General features: G+C 56.7%; 1 protein-coding gene across 1 annotated transcript in view; it reads left to right on the forward strand.

The window, feature by feature from the left end:
- NUDCD3 (NudC domain containing 3) overlaps positions 1-13,936 on the forward strand; it is a gene marked incomplete at its 5' end in the record, with an annotated part of 28,741 nt that extends 14,805 nt beyond the window's left edge. Inside the window, 4 exons of the mRNA XM_010293082.1 lie at positions 1,429-1,561; positions 6,231-6,374; positions 13,175-13,363; positions 13,779-13,936. Coding sequence (XP_010291384.1) covers positions 1,429-1,561; positions 6,231-6,374; positions 13,175-13,363; positions 13,779-13,889 — 577 coding nt within the window. The remainder of the gene's footprint in view (positions 1-1,428; positions 1,562-6,230; positions 6,375-13,174; positions 13,364-13,778) is intronic.
- Between the last annotated feature and the right edge of the window lie 774 nt (positions 13,937-14,710).

A 14,710-nucleotide genomic window follows, 5' to 3' on the forward strand; every position in this document is an offset into this window, starting at 1 on the left:
CACTGCCTCAGCTGCCTGGAGAACTGGATCAAAACAACTCCAGGGCGTGGCTGGTTGTAACAGGGCAGGTAAAACCCTGCGAAACCATCAAGAAAAAAAAAAGGGCATGTGTCTGTACACACAGCCCCTTTAACAACACTCTCTGACCGTCTTAGAGCCTAATTGAATTAAAATCGATGGATCTTACATAATCCTCAGGGCGCTATGCAGCTGGAAGCCACCCCCGCCTGGTGCTGGCGAGGGCTTCTCAGTGTGGGGGTGTTGGGAAGGCAGTGGGGCGCAGGGAGACGCGGTCCCCAGGGCTGGCTACCCCCCCGGGGCCACTCGTCACCAATCCCCCCTTACGTAACTTGCTGCAGCCCCGTGTTTATACAGCTCCAGATTGAGGACTAGGTGCGTATCAAAACATTTTAAAATAACTCTGCCTTTTGTTAGCACCACAGCTATCTTTAGAAAAGATTTTATTTTATTTCAAAGCCCTCTCCGGGAGGTTTCAATGGAATAGATCCTCAGCCTACTAGCAGTTTAAAGGGACATGGGTGTGATGGAGATCTCCTTTCTTGACTGGAAACACTGTATTGATTATTGCTTATTGATCTGATAAATCCCGTCCTACCTTCACAACTGCCTTCTCATCCTTCTCTTGAGATTTCCACAACTGGAAGTTGCTGTGTTTTGCTCAAAGTGTTGCTTGGGATCCACTTGTCTAGTTGCCCCCTTCCAGTGCTGCGCCGGGCTGGCTCTTCAGGCATCGTGCTCCACAGTTCTATCACCTCTGTGTCAGCAACTGCCTGGATCACAACAGCTGATGGTTTTCCCAAACATGCTAAAATTGGGAGGGGAACAACCAGCTCTGTTTTTACATGGTGGACCCAGGTCACAGTGGTGGGCCACCACCTCTGCAGCCATGGCAGTGGCTCAGGAGACAGCAGACACCCTCCAGCGTGTGACAGTGTTCCCTGCTTCAGCTGTTACGGGTGCGGTGGGTGCAGCAGGGAGTTGGAAAGGAAGAGGAGCTCTGCGCTCCAGCGGAATTGGCTGGGAAGGTGCCCTGAGCCAGTCGGGGGCCAGTGCTCCACTTTTTGGGCAGCCAAATTATTGTGTGTCTCACCAGTTGTCCCGTTAGCAGCCTGACTTCCGTTGCGGCACACTGGGGAGAGGGGTGTATGAGTCACCCACAATGGGCAGGGTGGCTGGGGTCCCTCTGCGTCCTGGGGCTGCCAACCTGAACCTTCTCCCTTCTTAGATAGGGCCAGCAGCAAGGGAGAGACTGGGCATCGGCCTGAAGCATTAGGGATGCTCGCAGGATTGCCAAGCAGAGGCTTTGCCCTCCCTTTCTGCTTCTTGTATCCTGTTCTCAGGTTTCCTGCTCTCTTCAGGCTCTGATCTCTCTGACACTTAGCATGTCACCCTTTTCTTCCCCCTTAGGAGACAGGAGCAGTTCCAGACAAACCCCGACAGCTACAACGGAGCTGTGCGAGAGAATTACGCCTGGTCCCAAGACTACAGCGACCTGGAAATTAAAGTGCCTGTGCCCAAGCACATCATAAAAGGCAAACAGGTACAGTGGTGTTAATGGTGTGTCTTCCAGCATTCCCCCTTCTCTTGGGGTGCCCAGCTTTCCCGGGAAGCTGTGTTTGGAGCAGGAAGGCTCCTTGTCCTTCATACTGACGGAGCAGGATGCAGTTGTGCCTTTTTCTCTGGTGCTGTGAGTGGCTGGTGGGGACCTATGGTCCCAGCCTGGCTGCATTCCTCTTGCAACTCAGTGTCCTGTTGCACCAGCCCCAGCAGGGTTCCCTGGCACTGCATGGCACTTTCTGCACTTTTTCTCTCTGTTTCCACTGCAGACTCACACATGGGTGTCTGAGCCTGGCTGGGGATGGAGACTCCTTTCCCGGTTGCCCCCTCTGGCTTGGAGTGTCTCCTGCCTTTTGTTTGCAAGCAGGAGCTGCTGGAACAGCTCTTCTAGCACTAGGGAAACAGAGCAGGCACAGCCTGTGTGAGACTTGACCTGCTCTAGGTGGAAGGGAGCTGGGGCTGGGGCACAAGCTGAGTGGCCAGATACTTTCCCTGGCTGCCTGTGTGGGTAGGCAGGTCGCACCTCCCTCCTTGGCTCAGGCAGGAATTTTCCTTCTCTGTTCGTGGCCAATGAGCGATCATGTCATTTTTCCTTCACCATTTCTGTTCCCACCTGGTGAGGGACTCAAGAGGAGCATGCCCACAGCTGGTGTTACTTGGACCCAGAAGTTTGAACTCTACTATTTTTCCAGAGTGCTGCCTTCCCCACGGCCAATCCTGTATTTTTCCATTTGGGAAGTCCGCACTCCCCCACCTCCCGTTCTCCTCTGCTTCCAGGATGGCTGAAATGAGCACACTTGGGTTTGTTCACCAGCTCCAGCCTACACAGCTCCTGATGATGCCAAAAGAGTGTAACTGGCAGGAGCAACCTGGACCAGAGGGGTGAGGGAGCAAATGGCTGCCATGGGGACAGCAGGGGGACCAGGAGATGCATCTCTCCCAGTGGGTCTCTAAAACAAACCCAGGCTGTTTCTTGGAAGGATTCAGGAGCGTCCAGACAGATGTTCCATCCCTTTGCATCATATTATGATCACAGTGTCTCTCCGTGCCCAGGGAAGTGCCCTTTGTGCCAGGGGAGTTGTGTCCTTGCTAAAAAAAAGAAGCACCAGGCTTTGTCTACCCCATCCTTTGCCACTCAGAAGCGTGGGGGCCTTGCAGGTGCTCGGAGGAGCTGGGATGAGACCTTTCCTCAACTCAAGACTGTGCCATCACTGCAGAAGAGCCCCTGCATGTCAGTGGGGGTGATTATTTGGGCAACTCCTTCCCATGCTGTTGCCCGTGGCGCGGCTCTGCATGCCCTTGGCCCCAGCTTCTGACTGCGCTGCCCTTTCAGGGCAATCGATTATTCAGATGTCGGACTTTTCCTTATCCTTGCAAGGTGTCTCCTGGTATTTGGTTTGTACATCCCTTTTGGGGCTCCTCTTGGCAGACTTTTAATTTTAAAGTGATTCTTTAAATCAGTTCCAGCCTTGGGGGACTGGAAACAGTTAGGCTGGGTCACAGGCCAAAGCAGGATGGTTCAGAGCCATTTTAAAGCTCCATGGACTTGGGATGTGTTGTTGATGGGTTCCTCCAAAAGAGAAGCATTCCCCTACATTCACCACACACAGCTTCATCTCTTTAAAATATTACCAGGTTTTTGGCTTCTGCCTGCCAAGGCAAGATTAAAAATCTCCCCTGTTTGGTCCCTGGGCTCAGAGCACACCCAGCTCTAATGCTGCTCAAAATCGTCCTTATGACACTTTTTTGGATTCAGGCTGTTGCTATGGCACAATTTTACTTGGGCGAGCTTAAGGTTTCCTTGTATGGAGCTCCAAAAAAGTGTCCTTGGAGCGAGAATGGGCAATGGGGTAGGTGGGAGCATCTTCCTCTGTGGTCTCCACCTCTCTGATCTACTTACAGGCGCAACAGGGGCCCATGGATCCAAGCGCTTCCTGAGCACTTAAATAGAGATAATGACAACAAGCCTCTCTTTTTGCCTGGCTTGGAGGAGACAAGCTAGATTCCTTCATAGGTTTGTGTTTGCTTGTTTGATTTGTGTGGGCGGATGTGGGCGTTTTAGTGTGCACAGAAATTACTGTGGTGGAAAGCCACAGCAGAGAGCCGAGATCTGGGTTTCCTTGTGAGCGCCGGGAAAGTCAGGCATTTTGGGGGGCAGAAGTGCTCATGGGGAGCACATGGTGGGGGACAAGCAGCCTTGGAGTCTCTGGGGTGTCCCTGCTCATGGCTGTGCTGCTGGGACAGCATGTTTCCCATGGGATCACCCTTGGCTTGCCCCCAGCTGCTGCCTGTGGTCAGGTGCAGGCTGTCCATACCCAGTTCTGGTAAACCCCAGTTTTGCTGGCCACGCGAGCCATGAGTGCAGCACAGCAGCATGGTTTGGATGGCAGGGGGTGGACAGAGAAAGGGTAGCCCCTCGGAGAGCCCAGCCACCCTCCCCAGTGGAATGGGGATGCTCAGCAGAGGTGGTTTTTCCACCAAGGCAGCCAAGAAGGAGCCACTGCCCACGTGCACCAAACCCTGCATTCATCGGCCACCACCACATGCACGTGTGAGTCCTCTTGGACATTTCTCTCCACACAAGGGCAGTCAAGGGCACTCCAGCGGTGTGTGCTTTGCTCCTGTCCCTGCTCCTGGTGGGCTGGCATGCCAAGAGGGGCCCTTTTGCTGCCTGCAGGTAGAAGTGAGTGTTGGGATTGCTTCTTGTGCTGGCTGGTTGCCCAACGAAGTGGCTGGGTTAAGGCTGCCCAGTTTGGATGTCTTCTTCCATTTGGGTTTCTCCACTCCCTCTCCTAATGTGCTGCTTGTCCCAGAGCCACCGCGAAGATGTCCCTCAGCCTCACTAGCTGTCTTGTGCAGCCATCTTGGAATAAAACCCCTCTCAGATTGATCCTGTCCCCATGGATCCCACAGCCGCAATGCTGTGTCTGTGCCTTCTATATCTCCAGCCTCCCTGGCCCTCCACACCCCAAAGAAGCTCCCACAGAAGACGACATGGCGGTCACCTTACTTTTTTTCTCTTGACCCTTTCTGGGTAGGCCCTGTGCTGTGCTGAGAGCCTGGTGTCAGCAACCCTGTCCTTGCACCTGGGGACCGGGCAGCCGGTGGTAGTGGAGGGCAGAGCCTCATCCCTGCACCTCATCCCTGTGGTGAGGCCTCAGCCCCGGGGCTGGAGGGAGCTGCTCTGTGCTGCAGCCTCTGGAGATGTTTCCCATACAGGAGGAGCTGCTTTCACAGAGGCTGTCCACAGCCATGTGCCGGGTGAAAGCCAGGCGTCCTCTCCTGTTGGCAGAGGTGGAGCTTGCGTCCCTTCCCTGATCCCCTGCAACCACACTCCTTCTCCCAGCCATTGGCATCAGAGCTCAGTCCCGGCGTCACCCTGCACTGTGTGTGCTGGGCCTCTTCTGCTCCGGTTGAAGCCCTGGCAGCTCCCCATCACGTGCAGCGGGTTTGGGGGCTTTATCTGGGTGGCGTCAATCAGATGCAGCCGTGGTGCCCTCCCTGGCTGAAGCAGCTTTGCCTGTCTCTTGCCTGCGTGGAGCTAGTGAGCCACTGGAAATCTCCTAGGTAATGGATAATGTAATAACATTTCAAATGAGATCTGCAGAGCGGGAGGAAGATCTGGGGGAACTCTGGGAGAGAATGCAGGCAAATCTCACCGCAGTCTCCTCCTCTCAGGCCAGAGACGGGGCAGCGCCGGAGGCCACAAACCTGCCTCTTCCCAGCCAGGTCCTCCTTTAGTCCCCCAGCCTGGCTTGTGCTCTCTGCTGGCGGCAGCTCAGGGCTGAAGGGGAAAGGAGAGAGCATATGGTCTCTCCGGAGACCGAGGGTACTGCGTGCCACACAGCGAAGTCACAGTCTGCCTCTGTCTCTCCAGGGGAGAGCCATGTCACCTCCATAGCAGGTCGAAGCCGGGTTCCCCATATGGCTGCTGTGGGCGGGAGCTGGCCCCATTCCTGGGGATGGAGCTGCCTCATTCCCTCGCCCCCACGATGGGGAGAAGGGGAGCCGTGCCACAGCATCCCTCCCGCACACGGCCCCTCCTCGCATGCCCAGCGGGAGGCCTGGCTGAGCCCAGTGCTGGCTCTGGCAGTGGAAACAGAGCCAAGGAGTGTGCTTTCAGTGCAGCAGAAGGGGGGACAAGCCGCTGCAGCCATTCCCTGTGTAGAAATCCCCAAATCACTTCTGCTTGGTAGGGAAGTGCTCAGCTCCTAGGAAGACATACACCCATGCCCAGCTCATACACGGTGACGGCCAGGCACCTGCTGTGCCCCTGACAGCTCAGTCACAGCAAGTGGGTGTCCGACCTTTGAGCACTGTATGGAGGAGGCCTGTAGCGTTGCTGGTTTTCTCTGTGGGGAAACTGAGGCACAGGGCAGTTGTGGAAGCAGAACCAGCTGCCTCAAATCCTCTAGGGCTCTGTCTGCTGGGCCCTGCTGCCTTTTGTTCCCCAGAGAGGTTTCCTTTCTCCTCTGATTTGTTGCTATTTGCTCTGACAGCAGGATTCCCACCTTCCTGCTACATGCAGGTCTGAAAGCTCTTCTCTCTCTCTCATCCCCAGCAAGTGCACTTGACCCCACACCCCAACTAGCACAGCAAGAGGGCAAGCAGGAACCTTCCTGATTGTTTTCTCTCTCTCTGTGTTTCCACAGGTGTCTGTGGATATCAGCAGCAGCGCAATTCGTGTAGCGGTGCTGGAGGGGAGCAGCCAGCGCGTCCTCATGGAAGGGAAGCTCACCCACAAGATCAACATGGAGAGTTCTCTCTGGAGCCTGGAGCCAGGGAAGTGCGTTTTGGTAAGGGTGGTCTGCGCCAGCCATGTCTCTGCACCTTGGCTTGCAGCTCTGCTGGGCTTGACCTAGAAAACCGGAGCAGCTGGAATTTTGAGCCAGATCTGGACGTGTCTGGCTTTCCCCATCCAATGTCCAGCTCACTCTGCCTTTGCCTCTGTGCCATGCCCTGCATCCAGCTCCTGAGCTGTCCCTCCAGATGAGCATCAGTGAGGTGCTGGCAAAGCAACACATCCGTCAGGTTGGGTGAGGAGCGTCCCCAAGCTCCAGCCTGTGGTGGTGGGAGCACATCTGTTATGTAGAGGTGGTCACTCTTCCCTGGTCCCGGCACATGGGGTCCACCAGCAGAGAGAGGCTGTGGCACTGCACCACGGTGCCAGTGCTGTGTGCCCATCCTTGCTTGCTTTGCCATCCGACTCTCCCGGCCCTATCCCAGCATCCTGGCAGATGCCTGTTCCCTGCCATTCATTTCTGTCCTGCCTCGGGTTTCTTACTTGCTCTGTTTGAAGCAGTTGCTGTGGCTACTTTTCCATTTTCCTTCTGCAAGCACCATGGCTTGCTGTGTGCCTGCCACCCCAGCACCACAAATCTTCCCTGTCGAGGTGGTTCAGGGACTGTTGCCACACAGCAGTGTGTTACTGGTGGGTTCCTAGCCTCATGACTCATTTCTGGTGCGCTCCAGATGTCTGGGCTGAGGGTGTGAGTTCTGCTGTCTGGTGGGCTGTGGCCCCAGGGCTGTGTCCACAGCTGAAACTGTCCTGGGTGTTGCGTTGCTGCCCATCAGCCTGGGATCTCAAGTGTCAAACAGTCGCCAAACTCCTGTGCACGTTTCAGGGCCAGGATTGTGCTGGGAGTGGGGTTTTGCCACCTGTGGCCATCTTTGCCCACTCCTTTTCCACCAAGAGGCTTTCCCAGAAGAGTTTTAGGAGTCTCAAGGCTGTCATGAGCCTCAGGAGGGGATGCTGGCTGCCTGGGTCAGGCAGGTGAAGCGGTTCCTGACCCTGTGCAGGCAGCACCGTCCTTGCAAGGGAAGGAGCAGGCTTCAAGCCTTCCATCCCGTGTCACAAGGGTGGCAGCAGATGGGTACCCAAAGCTAACCCCTGCCCCTGCAGCGAGAAATCGAGTGGGATTGTGCTGCTGGAGGCAGAAGTGCCAAGAGTGGAGCGTGGGGAGGCTGTGCAGATGCCACCTGGCCACTGCAGATCTGTATGGATCATCTGGGATGACAAACTGGTACCAAAAGGGTGAGGTCCCTGCAAGAGAGAGGAGCTTCCACGACTCTGTTAGGCCATTGAGAGGATGTGAAAAAGGAGGAGGTGGCATCATTAACCTGAATTTTTTAAATGTTCTTAAGCTTCTTGAAAATTAGCTGATCTGGGAAGAGAAACAATTCTGGGAAAGAGAGTGGCCCAACGGGCGGCTGCTCCATGGTGTGGATGGGAGTCCCTGGTGGGTGTTCCCAGGATCAACAAGGGAGGCAATGTTTGTTAAATACCCGGCGCCAGAGGATGATGGGAACGGCGCGTGGGTGAGCGAGACTCGGGGCCTTCTGGAGTGGCCACAGGCAGCACGGGGAGCAGTCCCGTTACCTCCAACCCTAGAGCTGGGTCTTGCCTTGAATTAGCACGAGCGCACGGTTGTGAGGATCTCCAGCTGGCTGCCAGCATATTGATGGTGGGATGAAATTTTGCTTGAAGAATTGTAAGGTAACTGGAGCAGAGTGAGTAATTCTCATCCGAGAGCATCTCCTTTTTCTGTGCACAGAGTAGCCAAAAGTGGTTTGCGACTCCTCCCAATTCATTCACCAGGAGACACCCATGTGTTAATGAATTGCTTCATTCAGCGCCTGGGAGCGGACTGGACAGGAGCCGTGTGGGTTTGGTTGGAGGGCTGATGGGGTGTACAGGCCCTTTCAGTACCTGAGTTCGTGTGTCCACATGTTGCACAGCTCCGTGTGAACTCTGAATGCGGTGGTTGGGAGTGTCTTCGTCCTGCAAGATCCTGCAAGGTGCCACCTGGCTTCCCTTCCTGGCACCCAGGGGACGGCGTCCCCTGACAGGGTGGGAATGCAGCTGAAACCAAACTCACCCAGTGCCAGGGCTGGAGTCATCTGAGGAGGTCCTGGCCACGTTGGTTACTGCTTGGGGCACTTCGGTGGCTCTGTCCAGAGAAAAACCTGTGTATGCTTGAGTTTTCGTGGTCTGTGAGTTGAGGCAATCCCTGTGGGCAGAACTTAATCTGTGTGCCAAGGAGGTGCTTTATCTTGTCCATCAGGGAAAGTCACAGTTCTGTGCAGAGAGGCTGTTGTGTCCCATGCTCTCTTGCAAGACGTGTCAAGTATCGTCGAGATCCCAGAGCTCTCCAGGCTGCTGTTACAGCCACCTTTCACATCCTTGGCTTTCCCTGTCCCTTGCTCAGGTCCCTTCTGGGATGACTGTTCACAGACTCCCATTAACTGGACTCCCTTCTCCCCCAAGCTCTTATCGTTAAGGTTGATTTGTCTTATAACCCCTCCCAGCTCTGCCTTCCCCATCCTATCTGGTGTTCTTATGCATTTATCCTCTTCATCACATGCCTGCTCACGCTCCAGCAGCCCAAGCACTCCCCTCTTCCTGGTGCTCAGAGACCGCTCTGCCTTTCCCCTCCTGTTTCATGAGGTTCTACCTACTGGAGCCTGGGCTGAGCATCAACATGTCTCCCATCTCATCCTTTGGCATAACTGTGGTTTGCACAACAGCCTGGCCACAGCAGAAATGCAGCGGGCGTCATTTCGAAGCAGAGTGCTCTGCCGATGCCTGCGACGCGTGGTGGGGGCTCTGTCCACACCTCCTCCTGCTGGGATCATGTCGCAGGCTCGTGCCCCTGCCTGCAGTGCCAAACCAAAGCCCCAGTCCGGGGTATAATCCCTGTGCTTTCCCTTCTCTGTCACACCCGCTTGCTTGTCAAAAGTGAGATTAAAATAACTTTGCATGAGCTGTTTTTAGAAATCTCCGCTGGGTGTTGTGCACAACACGTTTTGAGATTATTTTCGTTGTTGAGGATTTTTTCCCCCTGTTCCCTCTCCTTTTCTCCTCCTCTCCAGCATTTGTTATCCACGCTTGGGCTTTTGTCACCAAGTCCTGCCTTCAACAGCTATTACAGTCTTCGGCTTGTCATCTCATGAGCCACGAGGCCAAGTTAATAATAATCTGTGATGCTCTCCCTCCGCCCTGCCCTCTGTGCACACACTGCTGGAAACATTGCCTGCTGCCTCCTCCATACCCACTAAACATCTCCTACTGACTTTTGGGGTGATGGCTGCTGTTGTTCCAGAAGGAAGGCAGGTGGTGAGAGGTTGTTTTTCCAAGGCCTACTTCTATCCCTTGGCAGCATCTCTCCAGCTCTGACAAGGTATTTAGGATCTGGGAAGAAACCTCGTGCTACAATGAAGCCCAACACCAGCAACAAAGCGTTGTGACCTTCCCAGCAGGGCATGGAGATGTGACATGATGCCATGTCCATGCTGATGACACCTGTCCGCCTCTTTGCATATCACGGGAGGATCCTTCCTGGCCACAGATATGCCTGGCAAGCGTCCCAACCCTCCCGCATGCCCATCTCCACCTGCAGCGATCCTCCTTGCGATCCATCCTCGCCCAGCCCCTGTGCTTTGCCCAGCACCGAGCACACCGGTGTGGGAATGGTCCCTTCCCCTCATGGCTGACAGCTCATTTCTCGGACACCGGCTTTGGGAACATGGGCGCTGCAGGACGAGAATGCTGCCGCTTCAGATACAGCAGCAGGTGTGTCCCCCCTGCAAGCCTCCCTCTCCTCAGGCTGACGTTGCAGAGGATGTTCTGGCCTTCCCGTGAGCCCCAAAAGACTCGGCTGGGCTTTTACCCCTTTTGACTGTGGGTGCAGGATCTCCCTGCCTTCCAGGAGGCCCTTTGGGACCCGCCAGCCTAAAGAGCAGAGCCAAAGTCTGACTGAGAGCCTGGGCACGCTGCAGGGACCCGATCCTTCCTCTGGCAAATGGCCACCAGCATTTCTAGGACCCTGGAGGGTCGGACTGAGCTGTCAGCTGGGAAACTTGTAGCGGCAGCTTCAAGCACAGGCAAAGCTTTTCCTTGTCTCAAAACAAGTAGTATAATCAGGTCGAGATTTGTCCTTGCAAAAAAATCCTTGCTCCCTCCCGGAGCCCCCCTGTGTTTCCAGGGCGCTCCCCAAGGGAGCATGCAGCCTTGTGTGGTGCTGTCGGTCGAGCACCAGAGCCTTCCTCCATAGATGGATAAAGGCTGGCACTTGCAGGGCATCACCCTGCCTGGGCTGAGCCCAGAGATCTGCCAGCGGTCTCTCGGCTCTCCCTTACCTCGACCTTCTTGCACCCAAGCGCTCAGTGAGTCTCCCGCCTGTGTCTCCATCACTACAAGCTCTCGTATCCCAAGAACCCAGCTGAGTGCTGGGCTGAATCAACGGAGACTGTCAGCAGAAACATGTCCAAGAATCAACCTGAGCCTGCACTCCCCATCCTGGAGGCCAGACCTGTCCACGGCGAGTGCTCTGGCACCACTTCAAACCACAAAACCCCAAATGCAAGGTGATAGAGAGAGCTTTGTCCTGGCCCGTGGGCATTTCAGAGGCTTTCATTAGAAAGTGGGGCTCCCACCTCAGAGCGAGTCCCACTTTTGTGTCTCTCCCCCTGGAATAAAGGGGGATGAGCAAATTCCCCCGTGCGCACAAGGCTGGCTGCAGAGGTTAATTAATTATTGTTTGCAAAGCACTCGGTGCTGTAGCGATGCGTACCGCAGAAAAGCTGGCGAGGAAATGAATAATTCTGTCTTCCCAGCAGGGTGGGAAACAGTATGCGGTAAATAAAGCGAGGGCCACGCATGGGGCGAGGAGGAGGGAAAGGATCCCCAGGCTGGCACTCACGGCAGCCCCCCCCCCTTCCTTTGCCCGGGGCGGGTTGTGGGGCAGCCGCTCCACTGTCTTTTGCCGGGGGTGGTTTGTGGATGAGGGGGATTCGGGTCTCGTGGGTGTTTCCCACCTGGTCTGTGGCTCTGTGGGGGTTCCCTGGTGTCTACTGGTGGTGGGGTGCCACGGGAAGAAGGGAATTTGGTGAGGAAGGGAGAGGGGATGAGTTTTCCTTCCCCTGGTGCTCTGGGATGAAGGTGGGGTGATGCCTGATAAGCCATGAAGTCCTCCGGCATCCGTTCATCCCTCTGCTGCCAGCCTGGCTCTGGTGGGGACATACCAAGCAGGGCCTTGCCATGCGCGCTCAGCAGCAACACGGTGAGAGCACAGCTCGCACCAAAGCCACCACCAGGGAAGCTCCTACCTCGCCAGTGGCACCGTAGGGACATTCCTCTTGTTTCAAACCCAGCGGAGCAGCAGTGAGCCTGGAGGGTGCTCCTCCCAGAGGCTTGGGCTGGCCACGCCAGCTGACCCACAGCTCATCTTGCCCGCCGAGGGGATGATGTTCCTGGGGGAGCTTGCCATTCTATCACCTGCCCACCCAGAGTTGGGAAGCCCACAACCAAATCCTCAGGGGCTCTTCTTCCCCTGGAAAGTGGAACTGTGCAATTAAGAGGAGAACAAGCACGCCTGTCTAGCTGGAAAAACTGACGCCTTCCCTGAGCTGGAATATTTTACCGACTGTGCTCTCCCAGAAGGATTAAGACCCAGCCACCCCCTCCTGCATTAATTGGTTCCTTTTCTTTGCACCGGAGAGTGACGCCTGGCTCCGTAACTTAATGGCTGCCCATGTTTCCCCTCCAGAGCTGTTGAGCTTCCAGGGAGCTTTGAGTAAATTGTATTGTCTGCCTTTATTGATGATTTTGCAGAGAGGCCGACGAGCGCCATAAATCTTACTTGCTGCTGGGATTATTGCTAAAATAATACAGGAGAAAGAAGCCCACCCCTCCTGGCAAAAAAAAAAAGCAAGTTGGGGTTCCTGGTGTGGGATGCCCCATGGTCGTGCTGGCACTCGCTGGCACCCAGCCTCTGGCTGTCCGGCTCCATGCAAGGCTGGTGGCTTTTTCCAGCGAGGATGTCGGCTGGAGGCAAGGGAATGTCCCATCTCCTCAGGCCATCCCTCTGGGGCCAGCTGACAAGCTGCGGTACCATGGGAGGCAGGTGCTGGCAGCGAGCAGAGGCAGCACGGAGCGGCAGGTGACATTTTCGCCTCCTTTGCCCCCACACTTCCACCCACAGAGCGAGCCCCGGGGGAACTGAGGCGAGGGCTCCTGGGTTAGCAAAACGTGAAATCACAGCGCTGCGATGCTGGGCAGCCCCAGCCCCACACTCTGCTGAGCAGGGCCTCTTCGTCTGACAGGTCCCCGGGCTCTCGGCTCCTGGGTGGCTATACACAAGCCAGCCCAGCTCTCCGGGCCCTGTACCATGTTGCTGCTGCATCGGGCTGGCGTTACCCACAGGCAGACCCCCTGGTCTGGAGAACGCCTGTCCCAGCCTCAGCCTGCAGCATCAGCCAAGATTTCAGCTGTGCTCTCCAGCCCAAAAGCCTGAGCTGGGGCTGTAAAGGGCCGTGGTGGGCTTGTGCAAAGCTCTCAGACCACCGAGGGAGGGAGGGAGGAAGGGAGGGAGCCTTTCTCCCTCTCTGCCAGCCATGTCGGGGGACCTGGGGCTTGACCAGTGGTGAGTGCGACCATGGCTCACGGGTGGACTCCAACTGCACTGTGATGTGTGGGCATGGCTGAGCTCACAGCATTGCTGCCACGGAGGTGTGGGGCAGGCAGAGGGTAACACATTCCAGGGGCAGGACAGGGGCTCCCCTCCCTGCTGTCCTCTGACCTGCCCCTCATCCCCAGATCAACCTGAACAAAGGGGATGAGTACTGGTGGAATGCCATCCTGGAAGGCGAGGAGCAGATTGACATTGACAAGATCAACAAGGAGCGCTCCATGGCCACGGTGGACGAGGAGGAGCATGCCGTGCTGGACCGCCTCACCTTCGACTACCACCAGAAGCTGCAGGGCAAGCCCCAGAGCCATGAGCTGGTAGGTGCCAGCCGCCTCACGCCGCCAGCCCAGCCCTGCCCTGCCCTGCCCTGCCCTATACCCTCGGCTCATCCCTGGGTCTCGTCCCTGGGTCCCATCCCTGGTAAAAGGAGCTGACCAAGGAGCTGCCTTTTGCTGCCCATTGCTCCCGCCTGGCCCTGTGTGCCGTCTGCCCTTTCCCAGACAGGAAGAGGGTGGGTGAAGAACGGGGGTGGTTGTGTGCCCTCGGAAATCGGTGCTACTATCACCCAGGGCAGAGGGGTGAGCCCCACCTTCGATGCATCAGGTGGCCATGCAGCCCTGACACCTGCGGGACGAACCTGTACCCTCAGCTGGGGTGACAGGGAGGACGAGGGGCACAGGCGAAGGCGTGGGGTCAATCCTGGCCTGACGGGAGCCTGTGGCCTCTTTGCAGAAGGTGCATGAGATGCTGAAGAAGGGCTGGGACACTGAGGGCTCCCCCTTCCGCGGCCAGAAGTTCGACCCTTCCATGTTCAACATCTCCCCTGGTGCTGTGCAGTTTTGACAGCGGCGAAAAACGGCCAAGAAATGAAGCGGGGAGAGGAGAAGCCCACCTGGATGCCCACCTGGGACCCTCACACCCAACGTTGGCGCCCGTAACCCGCTCGCCAGTAATATACCCTGGCAGCACCCTTCCACTGCCTTCGCCACCCAGCACCGGCACTGGGCTCGGCGGTCTGATGTGCATGCAGGGAAACCTGGCGAATGCAGATTTACGTCCCGTCACCAAGGCAACCCGAGCGCCTGGGACCCTTCTCCTCTCCTCGCTTCGCGCTGGCGACGGCTCTGTTGTTTTTCAGGAATAGACAGAGCTTGTTGGGTGACATAATTATTATTTCTGGCAGCTGAGGATGCTTCTTTTTGGGCTTCTGGGGGTGCAGATCCCTCCCCACCCTGACACGGGGCAGCTTTGCTCCTCGCAGGTGGAGCTGTATGGGCAGTGGGGGTGGTGGGGAGCACGTGGGGAGAGAGCTTGCCCCTGCCTGCACCCTGCCTGCTGCCCTGCCTGCCTGGCACCCCCAGCTCCCTTCGCTGGGCCCTGCTCCAGGGTCTCCCACAGGTGCTGCACTGGCCCAGTGCCCCCATACCAGGGGGTGGTAGCCCCAGAAATGTCTGGGCTTCCCTGGCACGGCACTTTGGGGTCTGGGAGGGGGGATGTGGGAGTGCTGCGGCCCCCCCCGGGCCTAGCCTGGCTTTCGCTGCTTCCCACCAGCCCCCAGCCCGGGGTGCGTGGGCAGGGGGGTCCCAGGCCATCGCCTTGCCCCCTGCCCCCCTTCCCCTTGGTTTGCAATAAACACGTTCTGGAGCGCAGGGCCTGCAAGTGAT

The sequence above is a fragment of the Phaethon lepturus genome, unplaced genomic scaffold, assembly GCF_000687285.1.
Source record: "Phaethon lepturus isolate BGI_N335 unplaced genomic scaffold, ASM68728v1 scaffold18898, whole genome shotgun sequence".
Taxonomy (NCBI): domain Eukaryota; kingdom Metazoa; phylum Chordata; class Aves; order Phaethontiformes; family Phaethontidae; genus Phaethon; species Phaethon lepturus.